The sequence below is a fragment of the Epinephelus lanceolatus genome, chromosome 6 (genome assembly GCF_041903045.1).
Source record: "Epinephelus lanceolatus isolate andai-2023 chromosome 6, ASM4190304v1, whole genome shotgun sequence".
In the NCBI taxonomy this organism is placed as follows: domain Eukaryota; kingdom Metazoa; phylum Chordata; class Actinopteri; order Perciformes; family Serranidae; genus Epinephelus; species Epinephelus lanceolatus.
The window spans coordinates 4579305-4605327 of NC_135739.1; the positions used below are offsets into that span (position 1 = coordinate 4579305).

General features: G+C 37.7%; 2 protein-coding genes across 5 annotated transcripts; one reads left to right on the top strand and one right to left on the bottom strand.

The window, feature by feature from the left end:
- The first annotated feature begins 5723 nt into the window (after nt 1-5723).
- LOC117254382 (transmembrane protein 205) lies at nt 5724-11007 on the top strand. Of its 3 annotated transcripts, none has more exons than XM_078168492.1 (4): nt 5724-5907; nt 6833-7036; nt 8342-8505; nt 8588-11007. In XM_078168492.1, exons 2-4 carry the CDS (start codon nt 6937-6939, stop codon nt 8888-8890), a joined length of 567 nt encoding a protein of 188 aa, XP_078024618.1. In that variant the 5' UTR covers nt 5724-5907; nt 6833-6936; the 3' UTR covers nt 8891-11007. The 3 variants fall into 3 exon arrangements, with proteins under 3 accessions (XP_078024618.1, XP_033478513.1, XP_033478514.1); XM_033622622.2 differs by having other exon boundaries at nt 5725-6026; XM_033622623.2 differs by lacking the exon at nt 5724-5907 and adding an exon at nt 6069-6682.
- A 1265-nt stretch (nt 11008-12272) lies between these two features.
- On the bottom strand, nt 12273-24838 carry slc35d1a (solute carrier family 35 member D1a). Of its 2 annotated transcripts, XM_078168493.1 has the most exons (12): nt 24650-24837; nt 22747-22780; nt 22568-22654; nt 22414-22481; nt 22209-22280; nt 21976-22044; nt 21642-21744; nt 20881-20977; nt 20118-20181; nt 19759-19837; nt 18096-18178; nt 12273-13684 (listed from the first exon to the last, which is right to left on the bottom strand). In XM_078168493.1, exons 1-12 carry the CDS (start codon nt 24757-24759, stop codon nt 13579-13581), a joined length of 972 nt encoding a protein of 323 aa, XP_078024619.1. In that variant the 5' UTR covers nt 24760-24837; the 3' UTR covers nt 12273-13578. The 2 variants fall into 2 exon arrangements, with proteins under 2 accessions (XP_078024619.1, XP_078024620.1); XM_078168494.1 differs by lacking the exon at nt 20881-20977 and having other exon boundaries at nt 20118-20185; nt 24650-24838.
- Between the last annotated feature and the right edge of the window lie 1185 nt (nt 24839-26023).

Genomic DNA, 26023 nt, shown 5'->3' on the forward strand with positions numbered 1-26023 from the left:
CACAAAAACAGTCATAATAAAGTATGTTGTCAAAAATGTCAAAAACAGTCATAATATAGTATGTTGTCAAAATGTCATAAAAACGGTCATAGTATAGTATGTTGTCAAAAATGTCATAAAAACAGTCATAGTATAGTATGTCATCAAAATATCATAAAAAACGTCATAGTATACTATGTCGTCAAAAATGTCACAAAAACAGTCATAATAAAGTATGTTGTCAAAAATGTCAAAAACAGTCATAATATAGTATGTTGTCAAAATGTCATAAAAACGGTCATAGTATAGTATGTCGTCAAAAATGTCATAAAAACAGTCATAGTATAGTATGTCATCAAAATATCATAAAAAAACTTCATAGTATAGTATGTCGTCAAAATATCAGAAAAAACGTCATAGTATAGTATGTTGTCAAAATATAAAAACGGTCATAGTATAGTATGTCGTCAAAAATGTCATAAAAACAGTCATAGTATAGTATGTCATCAAAATATCATAAAAAAACTTCATAGTATAGTATGTCGTCAAAATATCAGAAAAAACGTCATAGTATAGTATGTTGTCAAAATATAAAAACGGTCATAGTATAGTATGTCGTCAAAATATCATAAAAAATGTCATAGTATAGTATGTCGTCAAAAATGTCATAAAAACAGTCATAATAAAGTATGTTGTCAAAAATGTCATAAAAACAGTCATAATATAGTATGTCGTCAAAATGTCATAAAAACGGTCATAGTATAGTATGTCGTCAAAATGTCATAAAAACGGTCATAGTGTAGTATGTCGTCAAAAATGTCATAAAAACGGTCATAGTGTAGTATGTCGTCAAAAATGTCATAAAAACGGTCATAGTATAGTATGTCGTCAAAAATGTCATAAAAACAGTCATAGTATAGTATGTCATCAAAATATCAGAAAAAACGTCATAGTATAGTATGTCAACCAAATATCATAAAAATGGTCATAGTATAGCATGTCGTCAATATATCCTGAAAAACATCATAGTCATGTCATCAAAATATCATAGAAACGGTCATAGTATAGTATGTCGTCAAAATATAAAAAAAAACCCATCATAGTATAGTATGTCATCAAAATATCATAAAAATGGTCATAGTATAGTATGTCGTCAACATGTCAGAAAAAACGTCATAGTATAGTATGTCGTCAAAATATCCTGAAAAACATCATAGTATAGCATGTCGTCAAAAATGTCATAAAAACAGTCATAATAAAGTATGTTGTCAAAAATGTCATAAAAACAGTCATAATATAGTATGTCGTCAAAATGTCATCAAAACGGTCACAGTATAGTATGTCGTCAAAATATCCTGAAAAACATCATAGTATAGTATGTCGTCAAAATATCATAGAAATGGTCATAGTATAGTATGTCGTCAAAATATCATAAAAAACGTCATAGTATAGTACGTCGTCAGAATATCATAAAAAACTTCATAGTATAGTATGTCGTCAAAATATCATAAAAACGGTCATAGTATGTCGTCAAAATATCTTAAAAAACGTCATAGTATAGTATGTCATCAAAATATCATAAAAAACTTCATAGTATAGTATGTCGTCAAAAAATCATAAAAACGGTCATAGTATGTCGTCAAAATATCTTAAAAAACGTCATAATATAGCATGTCGTCAAAATATAAAAAAACGTCATAGTATAGTATGACGTCAAAATATAAAAAACGTCATAGTATAGTATATCGTCAAATTATCATAAAAAACATCATGGTAGAGTACATCATCAAAATATCAAAAACAGTCATCGTATAGTACGTCGTCAAAAATGTGATAAAAACAGTCATAGTATAGTATGTCGTCAAAATATAAAAACAGTCATAGTATAATATGTTGTCAAAATATTATAAAAATGGTCATAGTATGTCGTCAAAATATAAAAAAAAAAGTCATAGTATAGTATGTTGTTAAAAATATCATAAAAACAGTCATAGTATAGTACGTCGTCAAAATATCATAAAAACAGTCATAGTATAGTATGTTGTCAAAATATCATAAAAACGGTCATAGTATAGTATGTCGTCAAAAATACCATAAAAACAATCATAGTATAGTACGCCATCAAAATATTATAAAAAATGTCACAGTATAGTATGTCGTCAATATATCATAAAAACGGTCATAGTATAGTATGTCATCAAAATATCATAAAAAACATCATATTATAGTATGTCGTCAAAATATCATAAAAAACATCATAGTATAGCATGTCGTCAAAATATTAAAAAAATGGTCATAGTATAGTATGTCGTCAAAATATCCTGAAAAACGTCATAGCATAGTATGTCGTCAATATATCATAAAAACGGTCATAGTATGTCGTCAAAAATAGCATAAAAACACTCATAGTATAGTATGTCGTCAAAATATCATAAAAAACGTCATAGTATAGTATGTCATCAAAATATCATAAAAACGGTCATAGTATAGTATGTCGTCAAAATATCATAAAAAACATCATAGTATAGCATGTTGTCAAAATATCATAAAAAACATCATAGTATAGTATGTCATCAAAATATCCTGAAAAACGTAATAGTATAGTATGTCGTCAAAATATCATGAAACACGTCATAGTATAGTATTTCGTCAAAATATCATAAAAAACATCATAGTATAGTATGTGGTTAAAATATCATAAAAAACATCATAGTATAGCATGTCGTCAAAATATCATAAAAAAACATCATAGTATAGTATGTCATCAAAATATCCTGAAAAACGTCATAGTATAGTATTTCGTCAAAATATCATAAAAAACATCATAGTATAGTATGTGGTTAAAATATCATAAAAACATCATAGTATAGTATGTCGTCAAAAATGTCATAAAAACAGTCATAGTATAGTATGTCGTCAAAAATACCATAAAAAAAATCATAGTATAGTACGTCGTCAAAATATTATAAAAAACGTCATAGTATAGCATGTCATCAATATATAAAAAATGTCATAGTATAGTATGTCATCAAAATATCATAAAAATGGTCATAGTATAGCATGTCGTCAAAATATCAAAAAAAAAAAACATCTTAGTATAGTATGTCGTCAAAATATCATAAAAATGGTCATAGTATAGCACATCGTCAAAATTTCATAATAAACATCATAGCAGAGTATGTAATCAAAATATAAAAAACATCATAGTATGTCGTCAAAATATCATAAAAAACATCATAGTATAGCATGTCATCATCACAGATGAGTGTGCTTTAAAAATGTCACAGTATAGTATGTCATTAAAAACTGATAGTTTGGTATGCTATAAAAAATGTCATTTTAGAGTCCATTTTTTCTCAATTTCAATTTTATTTACAGCCCAACATCACAAATCACAATTTGCCTCGGAGGTTTTATAGCATCCCTCTGTCCTTGGACCCTCACAGTGGATAAAGAACAACTCCACAAAAAGAAGAAATAATAGAAATCTCAGGAAGAGCAACTGAGGAGGGATCCCTCTTCAAGGACGGACAGACGTCCAATAGCTGTTGTGTGTATAGAACTGATCAACAGTAATCCATATGACAACATCATACATACAGAGAGGGAGACAGAGAGAAGCAAGGCAGACAGTAATGATAATAGCAACAATAACATTAATTTTATTTTTTATTACAATAATAATCACAGTAATTGTGGTGCCATATGTTGTAAGTATGTATTAATATTTAACATTATATGTATATGACAATAATAATATGTAGTAGTAGGCATCAAGCAGGACCACAGCAGCAGCATAAACACATCCCATGATCCAGGCATAGCCATGATTCGAGGGAACCTGTGGGACAGTGGAGAACAAAGGCTCTAGAGAAAAAGCTGGGTTAGTGACACGCAGTAACAGGACATGAATGTTTGCAAATGTAAACGAGAACCAACTTTTTAGAATCTAAGACCGGGAGAAAGTAAAGAAGGAGAGAAGGGGCTCAGTGTATCAGTATGCCATGAAATATGCTGTAGCATTGTATGCCATCAAAAATGTCATGGTACAGTGTGTCATTACAAAGTGATGGTTTAATATGTTAATATGTAAAAATCTCATAGTATAGAGTGTCATAAAAAAATCATAGCATAATATGCTGTGAAAATGTCAGAAAAAGTATGTCATTAAAAAGTGATTTAGTCTAGTATGCTATAAAAAATCCCATAGTATCGTGTCATAAAAAAACCTCATGGTATAGTATGCCATACAAAATCTCATAGTACAGCATATTATTTAAAAAGGGAATGTACATTATGTCATAAAAATCATAATATAGCATGCCATAAAATGTCATAGTTTAGTGTATCATTAAAAAGTGACGGTATAGTATGTGATAGTAGTGTTTTAGTATAGTATCTCAGAAAAAAAAAACCCATTGTACAATATGCCATATTATAGTATTACATTTTATAAAAGTCATAGTATAGTATGTTTTAAAGAGTAATGCATGTCATTATAAAGGTAGTCTCTATATACAGACTCTACATTCAGTGAATGTAGAGTCTGTAGGCAAACCCCGGAGATCTTGCCTCCGGAAGAAGAGCGGAAGAGCCCTGGTTTCCGGTTGTAGGCTGTTTGTAGTCCGCGTGATATTGACCAATCACGTTTGAGCCAGCTGCAGTTGTTGCCAGGTTAAACGGTCCGTGCGGTGAACTAATGAGGCGGAACATAATTGGCGTCATTGCAAACTCTGAATCCATCGCAATATATATAGAAACGGAAGTTGGAAACGGAAATTCGCCTCCTCAAACCGGAATGCCAAAAAATTGGGGGTCTGCCCCCAGAGGCTGTATCGCCATCTGCCGGAAGTCAGACGCCGAATACAGCCGATGGGTTCCAAGAATGTTATAAAGCTAATAGTATGATATTCCACAAAAAAATGTCAGAGTATCACATGTCATAAAAAATGTCAGAGTATCACGTCATAAAAAAATGTCAGAGTATCACATGTCATAAAAATATCAGAGTATCACATGTCATTAAAAAGTCAGAGTATCACTTCATAAAAATGTCAGAGTATCACGTCATAAAAAATGTCAGAGTATCACGTCATAAAAATGTCAGAGTATCAAATGTCATAAAAAAATGTTAGAGTATCACATCATTACAAAGTGATAATATAGTATGTAGTCATAAAATATTGACATATAGTATGTCATTAAAGTTAAGTTAAGTTAGTTAGTTTTAGTTTATTTACTTTATTAATCCCCCTGAGGGGAAATTCAATGTTTTCACTCTTGCTTGTCAATTACACACAGGTCTGAAAGACACACACATGCACAAACAGGACCTACATCTACAAATTGGAAAGATGTCAGAGTGAGGGGGCTGCCCTTGGTGAGGCGCCCCGAGCGGTTGGGGGGTTCGGTGCCTTGCTCAAGGGCACCTTGGCAGTGCCCAGGAGGTGAACTGGCACCTCTCCAGCCACCAGTCCACACTCCATATTTTGGTCCGGACGGGGACTCGAACGGGCGACCCTCCAGTTCCCAACCCAAGTCCCTATGGACGGAGCTACTGCCGCCTCATAGTAACTCATAGTGAAGTACATCACAAACATGTCATAGTATAGTAGCCGTTTATAATGCACCTCTAACATAGGATTGATGTATAATAAGTTTTGCTGTCTGGCTCCTAACCTCCGCTCACCCCCTCCAGGCCGGGTCACAGAGGGCGTCTTTAAAAATGGCCCCCGAGTGTTAAACAGTTGCGCACGGCCCTGCCCCCCTGAGCTGCTCTATCTTCTGTCTCATCTGAGCAGCAGCTTTAAATCAAAGACTATTGTGTGTAACAACAGACTGAAGGGAGGTTTCGTCTGGAGGCTTTCTGGGAACCTGTTGTTGGAGCCGTCGGTTTTTACCAAGAGCACTTTCACTGTGACACTCGAGGTTCCGCCTCCTTCTTCTTCTTCTTCGACTCGAGTTAGCGTAGCTACTGTCAGCAGTCAAGTTAAGTGTCAGAGCCGAAGACTTCTTCTACAAGCTGTCAGGAGTAGTTAGTAACGCAGGTAGGGCTGTACTCAGACTTTATATTATTTAAATTAAAGTGTCGGCTAACTCTGTGTTTCCTCTGAAGATTACAAAGATGACGGCTGCTGACTTTTAAGGACGTGAACTGTAACTACAGTAGTTATCTAAGTGCAGCTAACGTTAAAACTTAAGCTAACGCTAGCTGCTACTCGGTTGTAATTTTATCTTCAGCTAAACGGTGGTATTATTAAAACTACAGTTAGCAAACAACAGCTGGTTTACGAAGTAGTTTGTTTGGTGAAAGGTGACTTTGAAGATTCGCAACAGCCTCGTTAGTCATTAACGTTAGCAGCTGCTGGAGTTAAATAATTAGGCACTCTTTGTTTTTAGCCTTTAGACTTGAGTTTTAGCTCATTAGCAGATTAGCGCGTTTGAGTGACTGCATGTGCACACCTGTAGTTTGATTTTCCTCTCGGGCTGACAGGAGTGCACTCAGTGGGTAAGGTCAAAACAGCAACCCAGTGATCTTGGCAACAATGCGGAAGTTTCATTTAGGGTACAGTGTGGCCTGCACTGTTTTCACCACTTACAAACACAACACAAACCTGCAGGTTGTGTTGTGTATTTGAGAAGCTGGATCGAGCTGTCGCTGCCCTCATAACAAGAGGAGTTACGTCATAGTTCTTATCTAAAGGTGTGGATGAGTACACTTACTCTGTCTGCTTATCAGCAAGTCACTGAGGCTAAACACACCAGGTTACCTCATTTCAGTTTTTACCCAGTTTACTTAGAAGATGCTGCAAGTTGTCACATCATAGTGATGTGGTTTTGATTATGTTTGCAGAGGCTCCGGAGCGTGCCGTCCAGACAAGCAAAAGAAAGCATCTTTGGCTTTTTGGAGATAACAGTGGAGACCAGACTGGAGAGGAGAGAGGCTGAGGAGGAAGCATGTCCACTGATGAGGAGCCCACGTTCACAGTCAAGCTGCTGCAGCTGCTGCTGCTCTCCACGTACTGGGGAATGCAGATTTGGGTCACCTTCATTTCAAGTCAGTACCCTGCACATAGACACACACACTGTGGAAATGTACACAGAAACACAAGTGAGGGATGTCGTGCTCCGTGCACAGTTCAGTAATGACTGCTATAGGATCACAGTGTGTATTCAGTACATCCTGTATTTAGAGCCCTCAACTCATGATTGGATCGTGCAGAATGCTTTTGTTGTGCCAAGTGTGTGAACAGGATTTCAGTGACACACCTTTGAGTCGTCTCCAACCAGTTTTTTCATGGTCGCCTTCATGCCGACATCCAGATCCAGACTTGCTTTTGTTGTAGCTCAGGCACCAATTATCCAAGATCTACGTGCGATCCAAACTGAACTTCAGGCACTCTTGTGGAGCAGGAACAAATGGACTTGAATTAAGTTTTTTTTTTTAAAAAAAGGTCTTTATTCCAAAAACATGGCTGCTTACATCAAAACACTGACCAGTTTCCACTTGAAGGACTTCATCAGGGTGCAAAAAAATGTAATGTAAATGTAGGCATCCATGTTTTTTGAATAAAGGCTTTTTAACTTAATTCAAGTGCATTTGTTCCTGCTCCAATGAGTGCCTTAATTTCTTCTTCCCATGTGCTGACCATTTTCTTCAAGAGCATCTGTGTTTTTTTTCATGTGAAAAAGACAGTCCATGAGCGCACCACTACATCATTCTCCAGTTATATTCTTAACTAAAACATGTCCTCCTGACCCTCCAGTAGGGGTGCAACTAATGATTATTTCCAGGGTCGATTATTTTCTTTATTAATCATTCAGTTGTTTGGTCTATTAAGTGTCAGAAAATGTTTCAAAATGTTGATGTTTCCCAAAGCCCAAGATGACGTCCTCAAATGCCTTGTTTTATCCACAACCCAAACATATTCAGTATACTGTTATACAGGAGTAAAGAAACCAGAAAATATAAACATTTAAGAAGCTGGAATAAGAGAATTTGAAACAGATAAATCAATTTTACTTGGCAGTTAATTAAATAGTTGACGACTACTTGACTAATCGTTGCAGCTCTAACCCTCAGTACATTCCAACACCTGTGCATCCTGCTAATATTTAACCACAAAGTCTATGTGTTGTCATGTTTGATGACTGTGGTGAACCATTGTGGCTGTGTTCTTGCAAACACAGTTGTTTTAACAGTCCACTTAAAACCATAGAGCAGAGGAGTAAGGTAGAGCTCGCATCAAGCATTTGGATTCATGTATGTGTCTGAAATTGCAGCAGAAACCCTGATATTTTATGGAGACAAGAGACAGGAGGCCCCCTGCAGTGTTAACGAGTTGTTCTGCTCTCTGCACAGGCTTTGTGATGGACAACCACCTGAACAGACACACTTATGGGTTTATCCAGAGTCGTCTCGTCCCGTTCTACCTCCACCTGGGTTCAGCTTGTGCCTTCTTTAACCTCACCATCTACGCTGTGTATCATCCCAGCGACCTGCTGGACGACAGAGAAGCCTTCCAGGTGTGTTCATTCCACATCATCACACTGCATAAAACCCATCGTAGAATATTACTTCAATCTCTGACTCTACTCTCCCCACCAGATCTTCATCTTCTTTGTGTCGGTGACGGTTGCGGCTGTGAACGCTCAGTGGTTTGGCCAAATGACGTCAGAGATCATGGCAGATATGCACCTTATTGAGCAGGCGTGCGGATTGGGTCAGGACATCGGCCTGTCGTCCAACCGTGAAGCTTACGCCAAGCTGTGTGAGACGGATGTCAAATACAGACACCTGAGCGGTCGTCTGTGGCTGTACAGACTGCTGTCCTCGCTCTGTAACCTCTGCTGCATATGCTGCAACTTCTACAGTCTGTGCTACATGGCTGAGAACCTCGGTACACTTTAAAGTGACACTTTGCAGCTGGACTGTTTCCCCCTCCCCCTCTTTCATCACTCTTATAAATCTAAATTCATTTTTGTATCAAAGCATAAGTTATATATTTAATACCTGAAGTCTCTCTCTCTATCTGCCTTATTAGTTGTGAGATACAAAAGTCAGGTAAGCCTCGCTGTTCTTGGGGAATAATGAAAGGATACAGCTTCCATGCCTCGACTTTGGCCCTTCTGTTTTATTTGTTTTTAGACAATCAGCGTCACTAAAGCTACATTTCTCTCCTGAAGGTCGGAGGGAGATAAATCAGTTCCTGCAATGACTAATGTCTCACCTTTCACCTAGTGTGGCTGAGGCAGGCGGCGGCCTTTATTATTTCCTTTTACAATTACGATACGGTACCTTTCAGGAACCTAAATATAAGGGATGTTTTTTAAAAATAAAACTTGGAGTACCAGAAACTCCATAGCTGAAATTAGCTCACTGCGTTGCACCTTATTATATGTAAGCTAAAGAAAGGTGTCTTTATTAAACAGCCTTAGAACTGCTTCCATGCTGCTTAGTCCTGCTCTTCCTGTTTGGGTGCAGTTTGAATACTTTGTTCTCAATCCAGTGACACAGGTTTGTCCGGCTTAGGTTTATGTTAACCTTAGAGCACCTGTGAGGTAAAGTGAGAAGCTGTGCTATCTTAAGCTGCCCTGGCTGCTGGTATGAAAAAGATGTGTTCAGGAATTTTTACTATGTGGTTCACAGTACTGTCTGTAGCCCATCCTAAACACACTTTGACCAGTGGTTTGTTCATTTGTACATTGCAGTTCGACTTTATTGGAGTACATGCAGAGCTCCAGCTTGTTGCCTTGTAAAGGAGCAAAGACCGTTGCTCCTTTACAAGATTTGTTGTTGCACAGCAGGTTGATCTAGTTGTGAGTAGAAAGGATGGTATGATAGAAAGTGTTAAGACTTATTGAGATGATGTGGGTCATTAAGACAAATAATAGTAGCACAGACTAACTAATTTTTCAGTCTTGTAAAATAACTTCTGTGGAAGTACTAGCTCAGAACGAAAACCTTTCGTGGAGCTTCGTATATAAAGACCTGAATGATATCTCTGCACTCAACACTTTACTCATCCCGTGTGATCTCCACGTATGTCGTTAACTTGCAGTGTGCCTCAACTGAAAATTACGTCAGATCAATATATAAATTGGTGAAGGAATTTAAAGATTTGCAAAGCTGTCGGGGCTTTAGCTGAAATTATTCAGGTGTGTTTTGCCTTGTTCTCTAACACCTCCATGTGCCATATGTGTCCAAACGTTACTGAGCTGTGGGGAAATGATGCAGCCATGACCAGAGCTGAAGCCAAATGAGTTAAGTTGTAATTGCACTAGAGTTGTGATCCTGCAGTAAACTTCTCAGGTGTCAGAGCTTTAATTTTCAGTTTGAATGTTTCTGCATTGTTTGTTTTGTGTGCAGAAAGGATCTGCGGTCACATCACTAACAAGCCCCTCGGTGCTCCTTTTTGTAACTGCTTGGTGAAACTCTTCTAACAATGTATTGCCTCCTCTTCCTGTTTTTCTAGTCTGTGTTTGTGTTGGCCTGTAACATGCCACGTTTTAGGTAAAACACACCATCACAAACAACACTAATGTCATCAGAGCAGAGGCAGCAGATCCTGAAACCTCTCTCTGAAACATTTTCTTTTTTTGTTTTGTTTGGTTCGACTGGACTGATGAAGGTGCTTATTATGTGCCCATAACTTGCAAAGACAATGCAATATTACCTAGTTTTAAACTGAACATATTATATTTTGTGTATGTTGCCTGTTAGCTCAGCCTCTTTACATTAATATAAAATCTCAATTCAAATCATTTGACAGTTTTGTGAATAAATGCAAAAGCTGTATTTGTTTCCTTTTTACCACTTTACACTAATTTGTGTATATTTATACCGGTTTATTGATATGAGATGATGGGTTGTAAGTGTAGTCTGGACTGTGTTATACTGAATGTGAGTTGCCTGAAGGCCAGTGAGGTCAGAGGTCATGAGCTATTAGTAGTGGTTGGTAGTGGGAATGTATCATAAATTATGTTGACATGTATGGTCTGTTTTTTGTATTAAAACATGTTCTCTCAGTTTTGTGCTTCAGTTTTGTGCTTCAACTTCTCCTTGTTTATATTTAGATTAATTTGTAGTATTTGCCAGGGTGTCTGCAGGTTCTTAAAATTACTTAAAATAAATTTATAAACATGAGGCCTTGAGTAATTCAGTAGTCTTACGTTTGAATTTGTGATGTCCTAATTGTCACAAATATTTGGACTAATTTATTTACCCATCTTTTAAAGCTTTTCTGTGTGAAAGTCTTTAAGTACTGTCTTTCTACTTAGTTGCACCTACCTGTTTGCAAATGTAATGTTACTCAACCATATACCAACATCAAACCTACCTCTGCATTGGACCACATATATACTACTTACCTGCAATGACTGAAAAACACCAGAATTACCGCCTTGTGGTTGTATGCCTCCGCAAACCAGTCAAGCTGCACTTTACATGCCTGTGGACACATGGATGCTTCACACACACCAATTCAGTATCTGACCAAATGTTCCCCCTCTGAGATGTGATGTTGAGGAATGGCCAGAAAGTATTACGATGTCACGGTGATGTTGACCTTTGACATCCTGGATGTAACATGTCATTACTTTATCGTTATATCCTGTTAGATATTTGTGTGAAATTTTGTCATAATTAGTGGATGAATTCTTGAGTTATGGCTTTTGGGAGGTCGCAGTGAGGTCGCAATTGACTACCAAAATCTTTCAGTTCATTGCTGAGGCTAAGTGAATGTTTGTGCCAAATTTAAAACAATTCCTTCGAGATATTCTTGAGATATCGTGTTCACAAGAACGGGACGGATGGACAACCCAAATACATACTGCCTCTGGCCGCAGTTATTGCCAGCACAGACGCATAGGAAAGGTGTTTTGTCCAAAAATCAGTCTTAAATTTGGTACAAAAAAACCTAACTGCATTAAATGTAAGTGTCTGATATCTGCTCAGGCAAAACTTACTTAACCCTGATTTTATTTGTGCAGCAGAATTACTCCTGTGGGTCCAATGTGATGTCACATATTTGGCCAGAAGGGGGAACCATTTCTTTACTGTTGTCTATCATCAGCTGCAAATACAAACAGAGGTTCAGTTACAGAACTGCACTGAATTATCCAAGATTAAATGACAATAGATGGACTAAAAAATATTACAAATATAAATGGAATTACTAATTTAAATGAGACCAGTTGGATATCAGAGGACACTGGAGAAAATAGAGTAACCTGAAGATCACCGAGAAGTCACTTTATAGTCACAACCTGAACAACGAAGCCAAAAGAATACGTCGTGTCAACAAGGTGTTTTTTTTAATGTAAAAATACATCACTGTGTTTCAGCTACAAATCCATGGTTACTGTGTTTGAGATGAGATCAACATCAACAATTCACAAGCCACTCCACCTACAAAATGAATATTAGTCTAAAAAAAGTAATAAATATAAAATGATGTACATAAAAATGTAAAAAAAAAAAAAAAAAGAAAAAGTCAACGCTTGTACCTGACTATTAAAGGTTTAGAAAACCACGTCTCTTTTGTAATACTTAAAAAACCTGAAACGTACATTTCAGAAGAATACAATAATCTCAATCCCAACAATGAATGTAACAGGTGAGGCAAATCAGTTTCACCCTTTTGCAGGCGCTACCTCAGTTAAAAGTGCGTCAACATTGTGTCAAGAGAAAAAAAAAGAACACATGGATCCCCTTGTACACATAACAAACTAAGTTTGATAAGTCTGCATAGAGAGGACCAGTCACAACAAACATTCTGTAATACTGAGGGAGCAAAATGTAAACTGTAATCTTAAAATTATCTCCCAAAAGAAGGCAACAACATTTATTTAAAGCCACAATCCTTGATGGGAACTGACGGCCCACTCACTGCCCATCCACTTTGGTTGTTTGAAGGATGAGGTTAGATCACTGTCATTACCGTTCGTCCGTAACAAGCTTATAACAGTGTATGCGCAAAAATCAAAAGAAATGTACTTAAGACTGAAACAACAGATAATGACAGTGTCAGTGCATCTCACTGTGCTTAGAAGGCAGCTGAAGTTACATTCCTTGTAAACAGCAAAACCGAAAAGGCAATAAAAAATAAGGATTGTGCCTTTAAAATAGCCATTACTTAATAGTCCCACCATTCGTCAGTACACACCCATGCTTAAATAACCACTGATGCCAGCTGTTCACTCCTGTATTCAGGAAACATTACATCATCCCAACGCTTTAACGTTCAGTTTGTCTAAGTGTTTAAAAAATGTTGTAAGATAAATAATATTGGTTCCACGTTTCCCTTCTTCTCAATGCTCACATGTACAGTATCAAAATACAAATATTTAAAAAGAAAACACCATCTTAAAAAAAACAACCCACAATCCCTCTGGAGGGTTTGTAACCATGGCAGCAGCAGGAGAGTCATGGTGACCGTGTGGCTCTGTTTCCACACAAACACACACACAGACGTTTTCCCCAGCACAGTTCCCATCATCCCACGCCTCGGCTGCTAAAATACTCCATAAATAAAAGTCGTACTAAAAATAGAGTTTTCTCGTTCATCAGCATAAAAATAATTAGATCCAGTGTCTCTGTCATACAACCACCTTGCCCTTGATGTCCAGCTTGGTGCTTTCACTTGCTTTGTTGGACTGCTCCTCTGTGAGGGTGATGTAGGAGTACACCAGGCTGCCTGCAATACTGCAACACAGACAGACACTGTGTTTAAGTATACAAACACACCTGTACAAGATCACTGAATGAAGGTTAACACACGTTAATGTTGGCATTTAATCTGACCCTCTGTGAGGCTGCAGTCGGGCTGGGCAATATAACGACTATGTACAATATATGGACACATTTTCAATCAAGATCACGCTGTTTATATTTATATAGGTTCAAGTTGCATTACGTAACGCATACCAGTGTGCATCTCTCTCTCTGCACAGCTCCGCCCCACTCACTCACACACACACACACAAGTTCTCCAGCAACACTCAGAGAGACACAGAGCTGCTCCTCTGTTTAATCTGTCTGTTCATTAATCTACAGTGCGACATCAGTCTATATGTTGCACGTGCTACTGTAAGTCAGTCTGTGAGATGACCTCAGCACATGTGCTGTCCAGCGCTGCACTGCTAGTTTGTGTGTGCGGTGGATCATAGCACCGTCGCCATTCTTCTTGGTAGTTGTGGTCTAATGTGCGACACTGAGACAGCGCCTGGATGCAGGCGACAGATCTGTTTAAAAAATGCGGCGACACCACAGACATTTCATATACAAGACGTAGGCTATAAAACACAGACAGAGTGTCTCTCGTTCCTTCCTCTCCTTTGGCCTCTCTGGTGTGCTATGTGCAGAAATATGATTAATGCTTAAGTAACTAAAAAGATTTAAATCATTTTCCAGCACTGGATTTATTTGACAGGCCACAGAAAACAACTTTTGAACTCCCCCCCAGAAAGATTTTTAAGCATGGTCTGTACCAAACATGCATGTTCCCTTCTGTCTGGAACATGATTTGTAGGTCAGGGCATCTCCGTGGCAAAACAATGCTTCATTCATAATAGCATGTTGTGACACATCTGATAATAATTAGATTAATCGTGCAGCCCTACCCTTCTGAAACCCTTCTGAAAGGCTGGTCATCACTGTGTTTACTGAGATTCATGTGTAAAACTGAACAATGAAAAACTGGTTTTCATCATCAGGTGTTTGAAACTTTGAGCATATTGTAATTCAAGTGAACTGAGAGAAAACTAGACTTCTGCACCTCCTCTTGACTCTGTTCTCAGGACCTCTGTGACATTATTCGTGCTAAGACTCCCCCAAGGTCACTGTGCTCCTCTGACCAGCTGCAACTTGAGGTCCCTATGACACAACTGAAAACCAGAGGTGACCGTGCTTTTTCAGTTGCAGCACCTAAATTGTGGAATGCACTTCCATCCCATGACAAATCTTTTAAATCTCGTCTATGATTTGCAAAATGTGCTATATAAATATAGTGGATTGGATTGGATTTAAAAAATATAGGCCGTGATGGGAGACTTTAGCCAATCACAGGTCATTTCAGAGGGAGGGTGTTCCTACTGGTTGGTCTACAAATGCAGCTGCACGTCCCTTCAGTGAAAGCCTAATTCAATGTCAGAGAATCCTGCAGAAAAAGTTGCTAGCACTGGCAACAAGTGCCTGCACTGCAAAGCAACCATAAACAGAGAGATGGACTTATCTAAAAATAATAATAAAAAAAAAAGTCTAGAAGAGAGTGACTATGAACACAAAACATGCTAGAGAGCTAGAGCTAGAGATGGAAGCTAATAGTTTAGCCTTCTGCTAACTGTAGCCAAAGGCTCACAGCTGCAGCTAATTCAGGTTCATATCTATGAAGCTAGCTCAAGTCTCGAATCACACTGTGTAATTATAAAGAGCTTTACAGGTCCAAGAGTTGGCAAAGGAAACAGGGTGGTTCTTCCATTCTTGTTGTCATTATCCTTTGTTACAACAGTCAGTAACAATCTAGGTTATCATAAATAATAATGATAATAATGATAATGATGAGGATAATAATGATAATGATAATTAGCAAGCTAATGTTGAGTTTCAGATGCTTCCATCAGGGTGGAGGTTTTGCCTCCCTGAATGTAGCACTAAGTGTTACAGATCGTCCTTTGTCCCGTCTGCTATCACTTATCTTTACCAGCAGTGGCCACTAACTGTCCATGATTTACCCCTGACAGTGTGTCACACTGGACTGTAATGGATGTATTGTACTGTCTGTTTTGTTGTAGAAGTACTATCTGTATCTTACATTGCCCCTCAGGGACATTTAAGTTTTACCTTACCTTACCTTACAGCTTAACCCACGAGGTGCTCAACTTTATCAATGACCAGATGTGTAACACTGTTTATAAGCTACAAGTTGTTATCTTTCTGTTGTTGCCTGTTTAGTTACTGACTGTGTTTCCTAAATTCAGATTAGGGGTGTGCCATATCATCTTGCTCATGATAATACTGGTATAATTCTTTATATCATCTGAAAAATTCATATTGTGATACCCACAATATTTCAACTTGTTGCCATAATGATATACTGTTATCAACGGCAACAACAAGCATGGCTGAAAGCAAAATTATTACTGACTCTATGGTGGTTCCACAAAAAGGAGCAGCTTCAGTAGTGTGAAATAAACTGTGGCGTATGTTTTATGAACAGCTCCGGACTTCTCAGACTCTTCTAGCGACTTACCGCTCAGAGGGAACTCATTCAGCGGCTCCTCTGGCAGCAGCACAGCGTCTCTCCCTCTCCTGTCTCGCCGTGTGCACACAGGAGTCAGTGTCGTCAACTGATTTTGTCATAAACCTTTGGTAATGTAAACCTATGAGACGCTTGCAGCTCAACAAAAACTAATGTGTAGTAGTTATCGTGGCAGAACAGCCTGTCACAGGTTACAGCGTGATGATTAGAGGAGAAATGGCAGAGCATAAAGGTCCAGGTGGAAAAAAAAACCCAACTCAATCATTTAGGATTTTACTGAAAGAAGGGAATCACCTGTTGATTTATTTATATATATATATATGTATATATATATATATATATATATATATCCCAGGGGACCTTTTTGTATTTGGGAGCTGTTTAAATGTGTAATTTGTGGTGGATTTTATTTAGTTGAACTATTAATATTGAGTTACTGAGTTACTACTCTGAGTTACTGTTGTTGTTCACAAACTATGGAAATGAGAGATCATTTTTGTTTAGTTTTTACTGAATATTTGAAGCGAAGTGTAAAAATAGATCACTTGTTTTGCTGCAGTTCTATGGTCTTAAATTAATATGTGTATATATTTTTCTTTTTACTGATTTGACTTATCGAAAAGAATAACCTTATCGTAAAAATACCCTGACATATCAATATCAGATAGCCTGTATCTGTCACGTTGCTGATAATAGTGCAAGGACTTGAACTGAACTCAGTAGTGTAACGAAGCAACTCCCGACAGCCTAGCCTGGTCATGTGACCTGCTACTTGTTAAGCCATCGCCATATTAGTGATTTACTGATGAAGATGCACTGACCCCTTGTGGTTATATACCATGTAAAATCCCCAATTTGATGCCACTGTGAAGTAGCCTTATTATTATTATTATTATTCTGTGTTCTGTCAGGAGCATTGGAAGGTTACTGTATGATGCACATGTATATGCCCATGCTTATCTGGTGGGAGGGACTGGGAGAGGAGAGCTGCAAGAGAAGGGCTGCATTCTCAAATTCTGGCCTATTTTTGGGTTTGTTTTGTTTTTTACCTTTTCCAGAAAACTTGCCACCCCAGCTTTAATGTCACAGAGGCTAAAAAAACTTTCATCTGATAGTAGTTGTCAGAATGAGGCTTGAAAATCAAGTTGTCATTTGTCATTATCAGCATAAAGTTGAACATGTTGCAACGCATCACAAAATTCATCATGTTTCCAGACAAGCTCCAACATGCACATGTAAATTCCTGCAGCTGATTGGCACACTAGTATCAGTAATACCAGTGTCAGCACTGACCTCTGTCTTTGCTCAACAGAGACAAGCATCATTTGGGATTTCACAGTTTAGGGAGGACTAGTCTGACTCAGTGACAGTGGACCCTCCCTTGCTATTTTAGTTGTTGTCTACAACCAGAGACGAGAACAATGGTGAGAACTAAGTTCAAACTAAGAAGCTACATGTATAATAAGCCTTGTGGCAAACAAAAGTTCCTCAGTGACAAATCTCATAGCAATCCATCCGATAGTTGTTGAGATAATTGAGTCTGTACTAAAATGGTGGACCAACCAAGCGATGCTTCTATCTATAGAAGCATGTTGCTAACGTGGCTTTAAAAAACAGCGTGGTATGATATGATATGGGATTTACAGTTCGCTTTTCTGTTTATATGTAACTGACTCAATCTGCTGTGTGACTACGCAATGCCAAAGTGCTGAGTGCCAGATGGGTGAGGCTTTCTGTTGGGGAGAAACTCTGCACAGAGCCCCAAAACAACATGGAACGGCCCAAAAAAATCTATCCATCTATGATGACAACTGGATAATTCAGCATTAATTAGGAAATAAACCTGTCATTTCATACCTGATATTCAAACCTATGAAGTTAGTCCAAGAGAAGATGTAGTCTCCACTGAACACCATCCCAATGTATGTCACCAGCACATTCTGCAAAATGGAGAAAGTATTAATTAAGCTAATTAAAGCAACATTATGCAACTTTTCCCCTCCGTATAACACCTTCAACATCATTTAAATCAGTTGTTCCCAACTGGTGGGTCACGGTTCCTTTCTAAATGGACCACAAGTGACTCGCGAACATGACAAGTTTGTAAAAAAACCACACTTTATTTTGAAGTACAGTGAATTTTCGGCACAGAGCTTTTATCTTGAAGTACCATCTCCTGCTGTAGAGTGAGCAATTAATGGACAGCTACTTGACAGAGACGGTAAACCAGCTCGACGACATATTCAAATGCAAGTATGACACTGAATATATTAACTGCGTGGACCTTGAACTAAAGACTAAGGACAAATCTGGAACCCATGGTTGGACCAGTCAGGAACCACTGATTTAGACGGCCCACATAGGGAGACTTGCGCCTCTGTCATTCCAACTTCATACCCCAAACACCTGTTCCTGCACTATGTACCTTTAATGAACTGGTAAGATCTACCGGGAGAGGAGCATAGTGCTTTACGGCACACAAAGTGTAGTAAACTTGTTATATAACTGTTTCAGTATAGTTGGCAAAAGAAGTAGAGATGTTCCTGACGACTTAATTTCCCTGATGTTTAAATGGAAGTTTAGTCAACTAATCTAAAAGTAAAATAACATTCAGAAAACAGTCAAAAATGAGCACAATTTAATCTAAAAGGTTGAACGTATCTGCATATAGGAGCCTATTTGAAATCTAATCACATTTTTCAAGTACCAATTTGTATTTTATATGCAGCCGAACAGACCAGTCTTTAGGAAATATGGGCAGGGGGACAACATTTTCCAAAGTGGGCCCTTCTTGCACACCCACGGGGTTAAATCACTATGCACAATTTTATACTTCCTGCAGTTATAATCCAGTTCATCACATTTCCACATGTATTTTGTTTTGCTTTTTTGGCCAAAAAATGTCCTCCAATGAATAGTTAGAGAAAAGTAAAATCAAACACTGACTGAAGAAATTACTGCAAGTATTAGAAGACCAAATCATGAATGAAAAAACTACTACTTTAATCAAATATAGGTCAATTTGTGTGCAGAACTGGAATAGTTTGAAAGTATATGGCTTCTGGCCCCTTTTCCAACAAGTTAGCATGTCATGGTTGGTACCAATACATGCCCTAGGTCCTCTAGTTTAATATGATACCAGTGTCTTCACTGTGGCTTTAAAACTGAGCCCATTACAACAGGTTTTATTTGCAAACATTAGTCTACCTCACTCATCAGTCTCACCTGTCATACCTGGTGCTTATTCACTTTTCTTTGCCAGATATTTGGACGTGAATCGCCCTATCTAGAGCCTGTCTTTGATTTTTCAACTCTGGGCTGCTATAGATCAACATGGCAGACTCTGAGGACGAGGACCCGCTCCGTATGTAGATATAAAGAGCTCAGTCTAAGGCATTTTCAGGTGATTATTAACTAATGAAAACATAATTATAAATATTAAATACCATTTAATCCTAAACAACAGACCTTTTCTTTCAGTGCATTTAACTGTTTCTTCACACACAGATCTGCAGTTTACCTTGATGCAGCCCACAATCGTAGTTGTTAATGCAGAGTTGTACTGCGTACAAAGCACAGTGGAATACATCAGAACAAACCTGCAAAACAAACATGTTATCATATTACAAATGACTCAACACTTCTTGAAGCAACATGTCAGATTTTCACAATGTTGACGCAACATGGTAGCCAGACTTGACAAAGAGTCTTTGTGAGCGTCAAACTTAGTCGAACTGTGGCCTACAATCTTAAACCACTGGGATAGTAGCAATACCACAAACATTAGTACAATCCAGATGTTCAATGTTGGCAAAAAAACAAAACCCACACAATCCTTGCGCATGCATGCACGTCACACATGAGCTTTGGCTTTCTTACCCCATGATGCAAGAGAGGATGAACTGGGCGAGGAAAATCATGTCGGACCAACCCTCATATTCCACTGCCTGACAAGAGAAGCAGAAACAACAGAATTCTGTGAGTGAAAACACACACATAAAAAGCATATAAAAACAGGAGTAAAGCTGGTTATGTAGGCAGTTGTGTATCAAAGATCATTTATGGTCAAAATATTCAGGTCCTTAGAGATGTGTCTGGTCTGGCGTTAAGTGGAAGGAAGGATTAACTGAGCAATGCAGAACTGTTTAGGAAATTGGACGGCAAGACACAACTAATACTTACGCACTTACAAATTCAACACTGCGTTTCCAATAGCTTTAAAAAGGTAGTAGTCTGTATCTATACTGAGGTTTTTCAGTCAAAGGGGGCTGTAGGCACTGCTGTAATAACTCTACTAGGTGCATAATAGCAGCTTTGTGCCTTTCTGGCTGCTGGGCCCCAGCTGGGCAAACCAGAAGGTCTCTGCCAACACTGACCAACTAACAGACAGCCCATATTTACGGCACACACTCACACACTTAAACACATGTGAATTCACTTCAATTTGGGATTAAACCTCGCAATCACGGATCACTACCAACCCCGTAAACTAACTACAAAGACTTGCTGTTCAAACACTTTCATTTTCCAAATCTTATAAATACATCTTCTATGAATAAACATCTTTAGAGGTTTTAAATGAAGATAATTAGAAATAGATTGCATAGAGGAGAAAGCACAAACAAGAGAGGAGTCGAACTACTTGCCTTCTGCATATCCCCAGTCACATGAGCCAACACAAGAGTGGGAATTATCATAAATAATGCATTATAATACAGTAATCCATATTTCCCCAACTCCTGTGAGAAAGAGCATAGAAACAGATGGAGAAACGGCAACATGAAAAATAAGCAGAACAGAGAGGGTTATTCACAAGTCTTTCAGTACATTCCTCACTAACTAGCATACAGATGTCATGCATGGCCAGCCCACTGCACTACCTAGAGCCTCTTGTTTGCATTAGTCTGATTCCGCTTCACGTGGCTCCATCTTTCACTCCCTTGTAATATCACTCACACACACCTCTCTGTCTTGTGCCATAGCAGATGGTGCACTACAGACATCACAGACTAAATCTGGACCCAGTTCAGCGTCTACTGTAATGTGAGAGCTGAGCATGTGACATAAAAAAAAAAAACGACTAAAACAAGCTACAAGCCATTTCAGACTCAACAGTCACACAGTAAGTGACCTGACTGTTATAAATAATGCAAGAAAACATGCTAAATAAACAGTAAAGCAGAGGTTTGGTGATACTTGCTCTGCAAAAACAAGTATAAACAGCGATAACCAACTTAGAGGGGAATAAAAAGAACCACTCATGGTGTTTATGTACACAGAGTTCCCTTAAGCCAGACACTGAAAGACAGTTTGGGTTTTCTATATCCACCAACATCAGCTCAATGCCAAAAACAGCTCCAGTCCAACAATGGTTATATTCATCAAGATGGCGCTGCCACATACCTTAGCATCTAATTTTTGTTTCACATAGGCTCCATTGGCTGCAGTCAGCACATCGTTCATGAGAATGAACACGTACCCTTGCAGGTCAAAGGACAAGTCAGCACTACGAACAGAGACGAGAGAAAATGAAGGAAAGTGTTTAGGAAGTAAATAGGTGCTCTGTCACTAACAACTTAGCTTCAGGCTCCTTTAACTGCAGGAGTATAACATGTGTCTAATGACCCTGAAGACAATATCACTTAGAGAGGACATAAATAAGGACAGGACAACCCTTTGTAGCGAAGGTAATTGTGGTTGCTTTACAGCCAGGACACCTGGATGTAGTAGAACGTACCTTGCGGCTATGAACGCCCCGAGGATCATTGTAAATACTGTCAGCTGGACTGGCCTGGAGAACTTCTTTCTGGCAAAGGTGAAAGACAGTAGAGCAATGAAATTCTAGCTGGCTGCTTTGAGATGTGAATAAAAACCACAATAGAGTACATAAAGGGCAGCTTTGTGTCCCGGTGAGTAATAGGACCAGTAAATGACTGAGAAAAGTGGGTTATCTGCCATGGGCCATCTTACTTGAGAAGAAATCCCTCAGCCAGCATTGTGAACAGAATGGAGAACCTCCTGAGGACAGTAAACATCGGCAGACTGGTGGAAGAGGACATAAGTTGCTTTAACTCAGCCAAACATTAACAGCCATGCCCAATGAGCTCATGATGGCACCGAATGAATTTCCCCTTCACCATCATTTGGCCTAGATAGTTTAGGGATGAGGACTTACTTCAGCCTTTTGGTTCCAAACAGACCAGTGATTTGATTTCCCACGTAAAGGAGAGGTAGAGGAAACGTCTGTAAAACCAGGTGAACGTAAATGAAATCACTGCCCTGATCATGGTGAACTGGAAATCATTTCATTGATGGAAAGGTTGTCTCACCTTGCGAGGTATGCTCTCATCACAGTCTGGGAAGCTGATCACCCTCGCAGCCTTGCCCACCCACAGCACAACCACTGTGGCCAACATCTGCACACACAGTTAACAGGAAGCAACTTAAACTCTGACTGATTTCAGCAGGTGACGATCACTGAAGAAAGACGGGAAAGCATTCAACTTACTTGTCCAATTCCGACACATATTGAGGAGGGGAACCTGGAAGAGCGGAGTTGAGTTCACGTTAGTCCCAGTGAAACAGAATCAGCTTTAATGGCCGAGTAACTTAAGTGTGCATGGACAGATCTGACACTTAGATTTAACGCTTCTTAATACCTCTTCCAACCAACTGATTTTTGGACAAATCAACCTTTTCTTATTCAAGGAATGACAGTAAGTAGTATGCAATTCCATGCAGAGGTAAGGTAAAGTGAGGTAAAACTTAAATGTCCCTGAGGGGCAATTTGAGATACAGACAGTAGTCGTAAGTAAAACAAAACAGACAATACAATACTGACACACATAATCCAGCATCACACACTGTCAGTGGAACAAAGGACGATCTATAACGCTTCATGTTACATTAAGGGAGGCAAAACCTCCGCTCTGACAGAAGCATCTGAGACTCAACATGGAGCGGACTTTGAGAGAAGGTTTTTTGTAGGGAGGTGGTTATTAGAGTGAGTAGATTAATCTACATTTTGGCGACAGGTAAGTGCAGGTAGACAGTAAAAAGACAGCATTAGGTTCAGCGTTAGGTTTAAAGATTTGTAGGATCATAAATGTGGAATTTCACACAGAAGATCTTGACTGATGATTAAATGAAATGAGATAAAATGTCAATTAAGACCTCACAAAAATTAAAATTTAAGACTATTTAATGACATTTAAGGCCTAATATTTACAAAATAAAATGTATTCAAGACGCTGTAAGACTTTTAAGGGCCTGCAGACACTCCAGAGGTGGAAATCACCAACGGATCCACGATACGATATTATCACGATACTTGATACAGCATTATTGCGATTTTAAATATGTTGCGATATGCTGAGCGTTGCGACAAAACACATTGCAGTTTATTACTTGTTTTCATTCATTCATTTCCTTAACCGCTTATCCCCTTGAGGGTTGCAGGGGGGAGTCAAGCCTATCCCAGTCGCAGTACCTGGACAAAAATCCTGTCAGGCGACAGTGCTAACCACTACACCACCGTGCCACCCTATTACTTGGTTCGACAATTGTAAATTATTTCCCCAAAGAAAAACCTAGTTTGCAGTCTGTTGATCAAACTTAAGCCATTTTTTTGCAGCAGCAAAATGTATCTAGTGGACTGATTATTCTATTCTAGTTGGTATTTGTACTATTAAATAATTCATACAATTAGAAAAATCAATACTTTGCACTGTGATGATAAGATATAAATATCACGATACTATGCTGTATCGATTGTTTCCCCACCCCTAACACACCCCACTCCACACTCTGTTTTCTGCTGCTCTCAATGTACAAACACAGAATAAACATGCAGCTAATAACAAGGACAACAAATCTGAATGGAGTAAACATTTGACTACTATGTACAGAATGGATGTAAATAAATAAATAAGTAAAAACACAATGAAGTTTGTAAACAGTAAGACAACAGTGCAGTGTAATGATAAGCTAATGTAACAGGTTGCTTGTACACATGATGTAGATGGATGTGACAGTTTATACAGTGTAAACAGGATGCTCTGATTGTGTCTGCGATATTTCTAAACGTTTAAAGTGTGTATTTAAATGATTAATATATATATAATTCATTGGTAACTGGAAGGTTACAGCTAAAGTTAGAAGCTGAGCACACAGCACGTTAGCTAACCTCATCCTTAACAAAGCTAGGTTAACACATAGCTTGCTACAGTGCTGCTGTAACTGAAGCTCTCCTGTTTCAGCTCGAGCAACGTCGCTAGCCAAAAGTTGCTGTTAGCTTAATGAGCTCCGCCGCTATTAGCCAATCAAACTTCCACGGGCTAGGTTAGCTAACACGGTAGCTCCCCAACTAACGTTAGAGCCGTCCGAGCCGTTAGCACAGCCGTTAACGTTACCTGTAGTTGGTCAGCACACTTTTGTTCACCACGACGATGAGAAACGAGCTCAGTCCGTAAAATCCAGCGGCAAACAGCTTCACGAACACCGTCAGAGGTTTGTCCGCCATCCCCGACAAGTTCTCATTCCTCTCTGACTGTCGGCTCTTCCCCTGCCATCACTTCACTGGCCGCACACACACACACACACACACACACACACACACACACACACACGTCGACGTTTCACAACTTCCGCCTCTAGTCGGAGCATCACCGACACAGAGCGCTCAACAAATTTAAAGCATGTGGTGACTTTACTGTCACTGACACACACTGAATTACACTCTGGGAATAATTTAGCTTACATAAATACTTTGATTATAAAAAGCTTTTTTCACATGAATATAATAATATTGATAATAATAATTATGTAATTTACAATATTTTAACACAAAATAAGGCTTTTTTCACATGCTTTTTCAAATGCAATAATAATATCGATAATAGTAATTTACATATTTTGATAAAAAACGCCCTTCCCCCCAAAAATAAATAATAATAATAATAATAATAATAATAATAATAATGATAATAAACTATTATTTATTGTCACTGAAAGCATAGTTTTTCATTGTCATTTATTTTGCATAAATATTTTAAGCAAAAGTGCCTTTTCCTTAAAAAACTTAAAATGTAATAATAATGATAATAATAATAATAAACTATTATTATTTTATTGTCACTGAAAGCATATTTATTTCAGTCAGTCATTTATTTTACATTAATATTTGAACAGGAAGAAAAATGAATTTTATCCACAAAATAAATTATTATTTATATTTATTTATTTCTACTGTAAAATTATTACAATTATTATTTTACAGTAAAAAATAAAATTACATTTTTTTCAATAATAATCATAATTTTACTGTCAATGAAGGCACACTGATATACATTGTGAAATTAATTTATCTTACATAAATATTTGAAAAGAAAAAAATGCATTTTTATCCACAAAATAGATTATTTATATTTATTTATTTCTACTGTAAAATTATTACAATTATTATTTAACAGCAAAAACAAAATTACTTTTTTTCAATAATCATAATTTTACTGTCAATGAAGGCGCACTCATTCATTGTGAAATTCATTTATTTTACATAAATATTTGAATAGAAAGAAATGCAATTTTATCCACAACATAGATTCTTCTTATTATTATTATTTATTCCTACTGTAAAATTATTACAATTATTATTTTACTGTAAATAATTGAATACTTTTTTCAGTAATAATTATAACAATAATTTTATTGTCAGTAAAAGCAGACTGATTTTCATTGTGAAATCAATTTATTTTACATAAATATGTCAAAGAAAAAAATAGACT

What these genes read in the sequence shown, in the direction of transcription:
- LOC117254382 (XM_078168492.1), top strand. Translation starts at nt 6,937, where the DNA reads ATGTCCACTGATGAGGAGCCCACGTTCACAGTCAAGCTGCTGCAGCTG. An exon ending in TTGGGTCACCTTCATTTCAA is followed by an intron (nt 7,037 to 8,341) that starts GTCAGTACCCTG and finishes CTCTCTGCACAG; the next exon opens with GCTTTGTGATGGACAACCAC. An exon ending in ACGACAGAGAAGCCTTCCAG is followed by an intron (nt 8,506 to 8,587) that starts GTGTGTTCATTC and finishes TCTCCCCACCAG; the next exon opens with ATCTTCATCTTCTTTGTGTC.
- slc35d1a (XM_078168493.1), bottom strand. Translation starts at nt 24,759, where the DNA reads ATGGCGGACAAACCTCTGACGGTGTTCGTGAAGCTGTTTGCCGCTGGA. An exon ending in TATGTGTCGGAATTGGACAA is followed by an intron (nt 22,655 to 22,746) that starts GTAAGTTGAATG and finishes CTGTGTGTGCAG; the next exon opens with ATGTTGGCCACAGTGGTTGT. An exon ending in CGATTGTGGGCTGCATCAAG is followed by an intron (nt 18,179 to 19,758) that starts GTAAACTGCAGA and finishes TCCATTTTGCAG; the next exon opens with AATGTGCTGGTGACATACAT.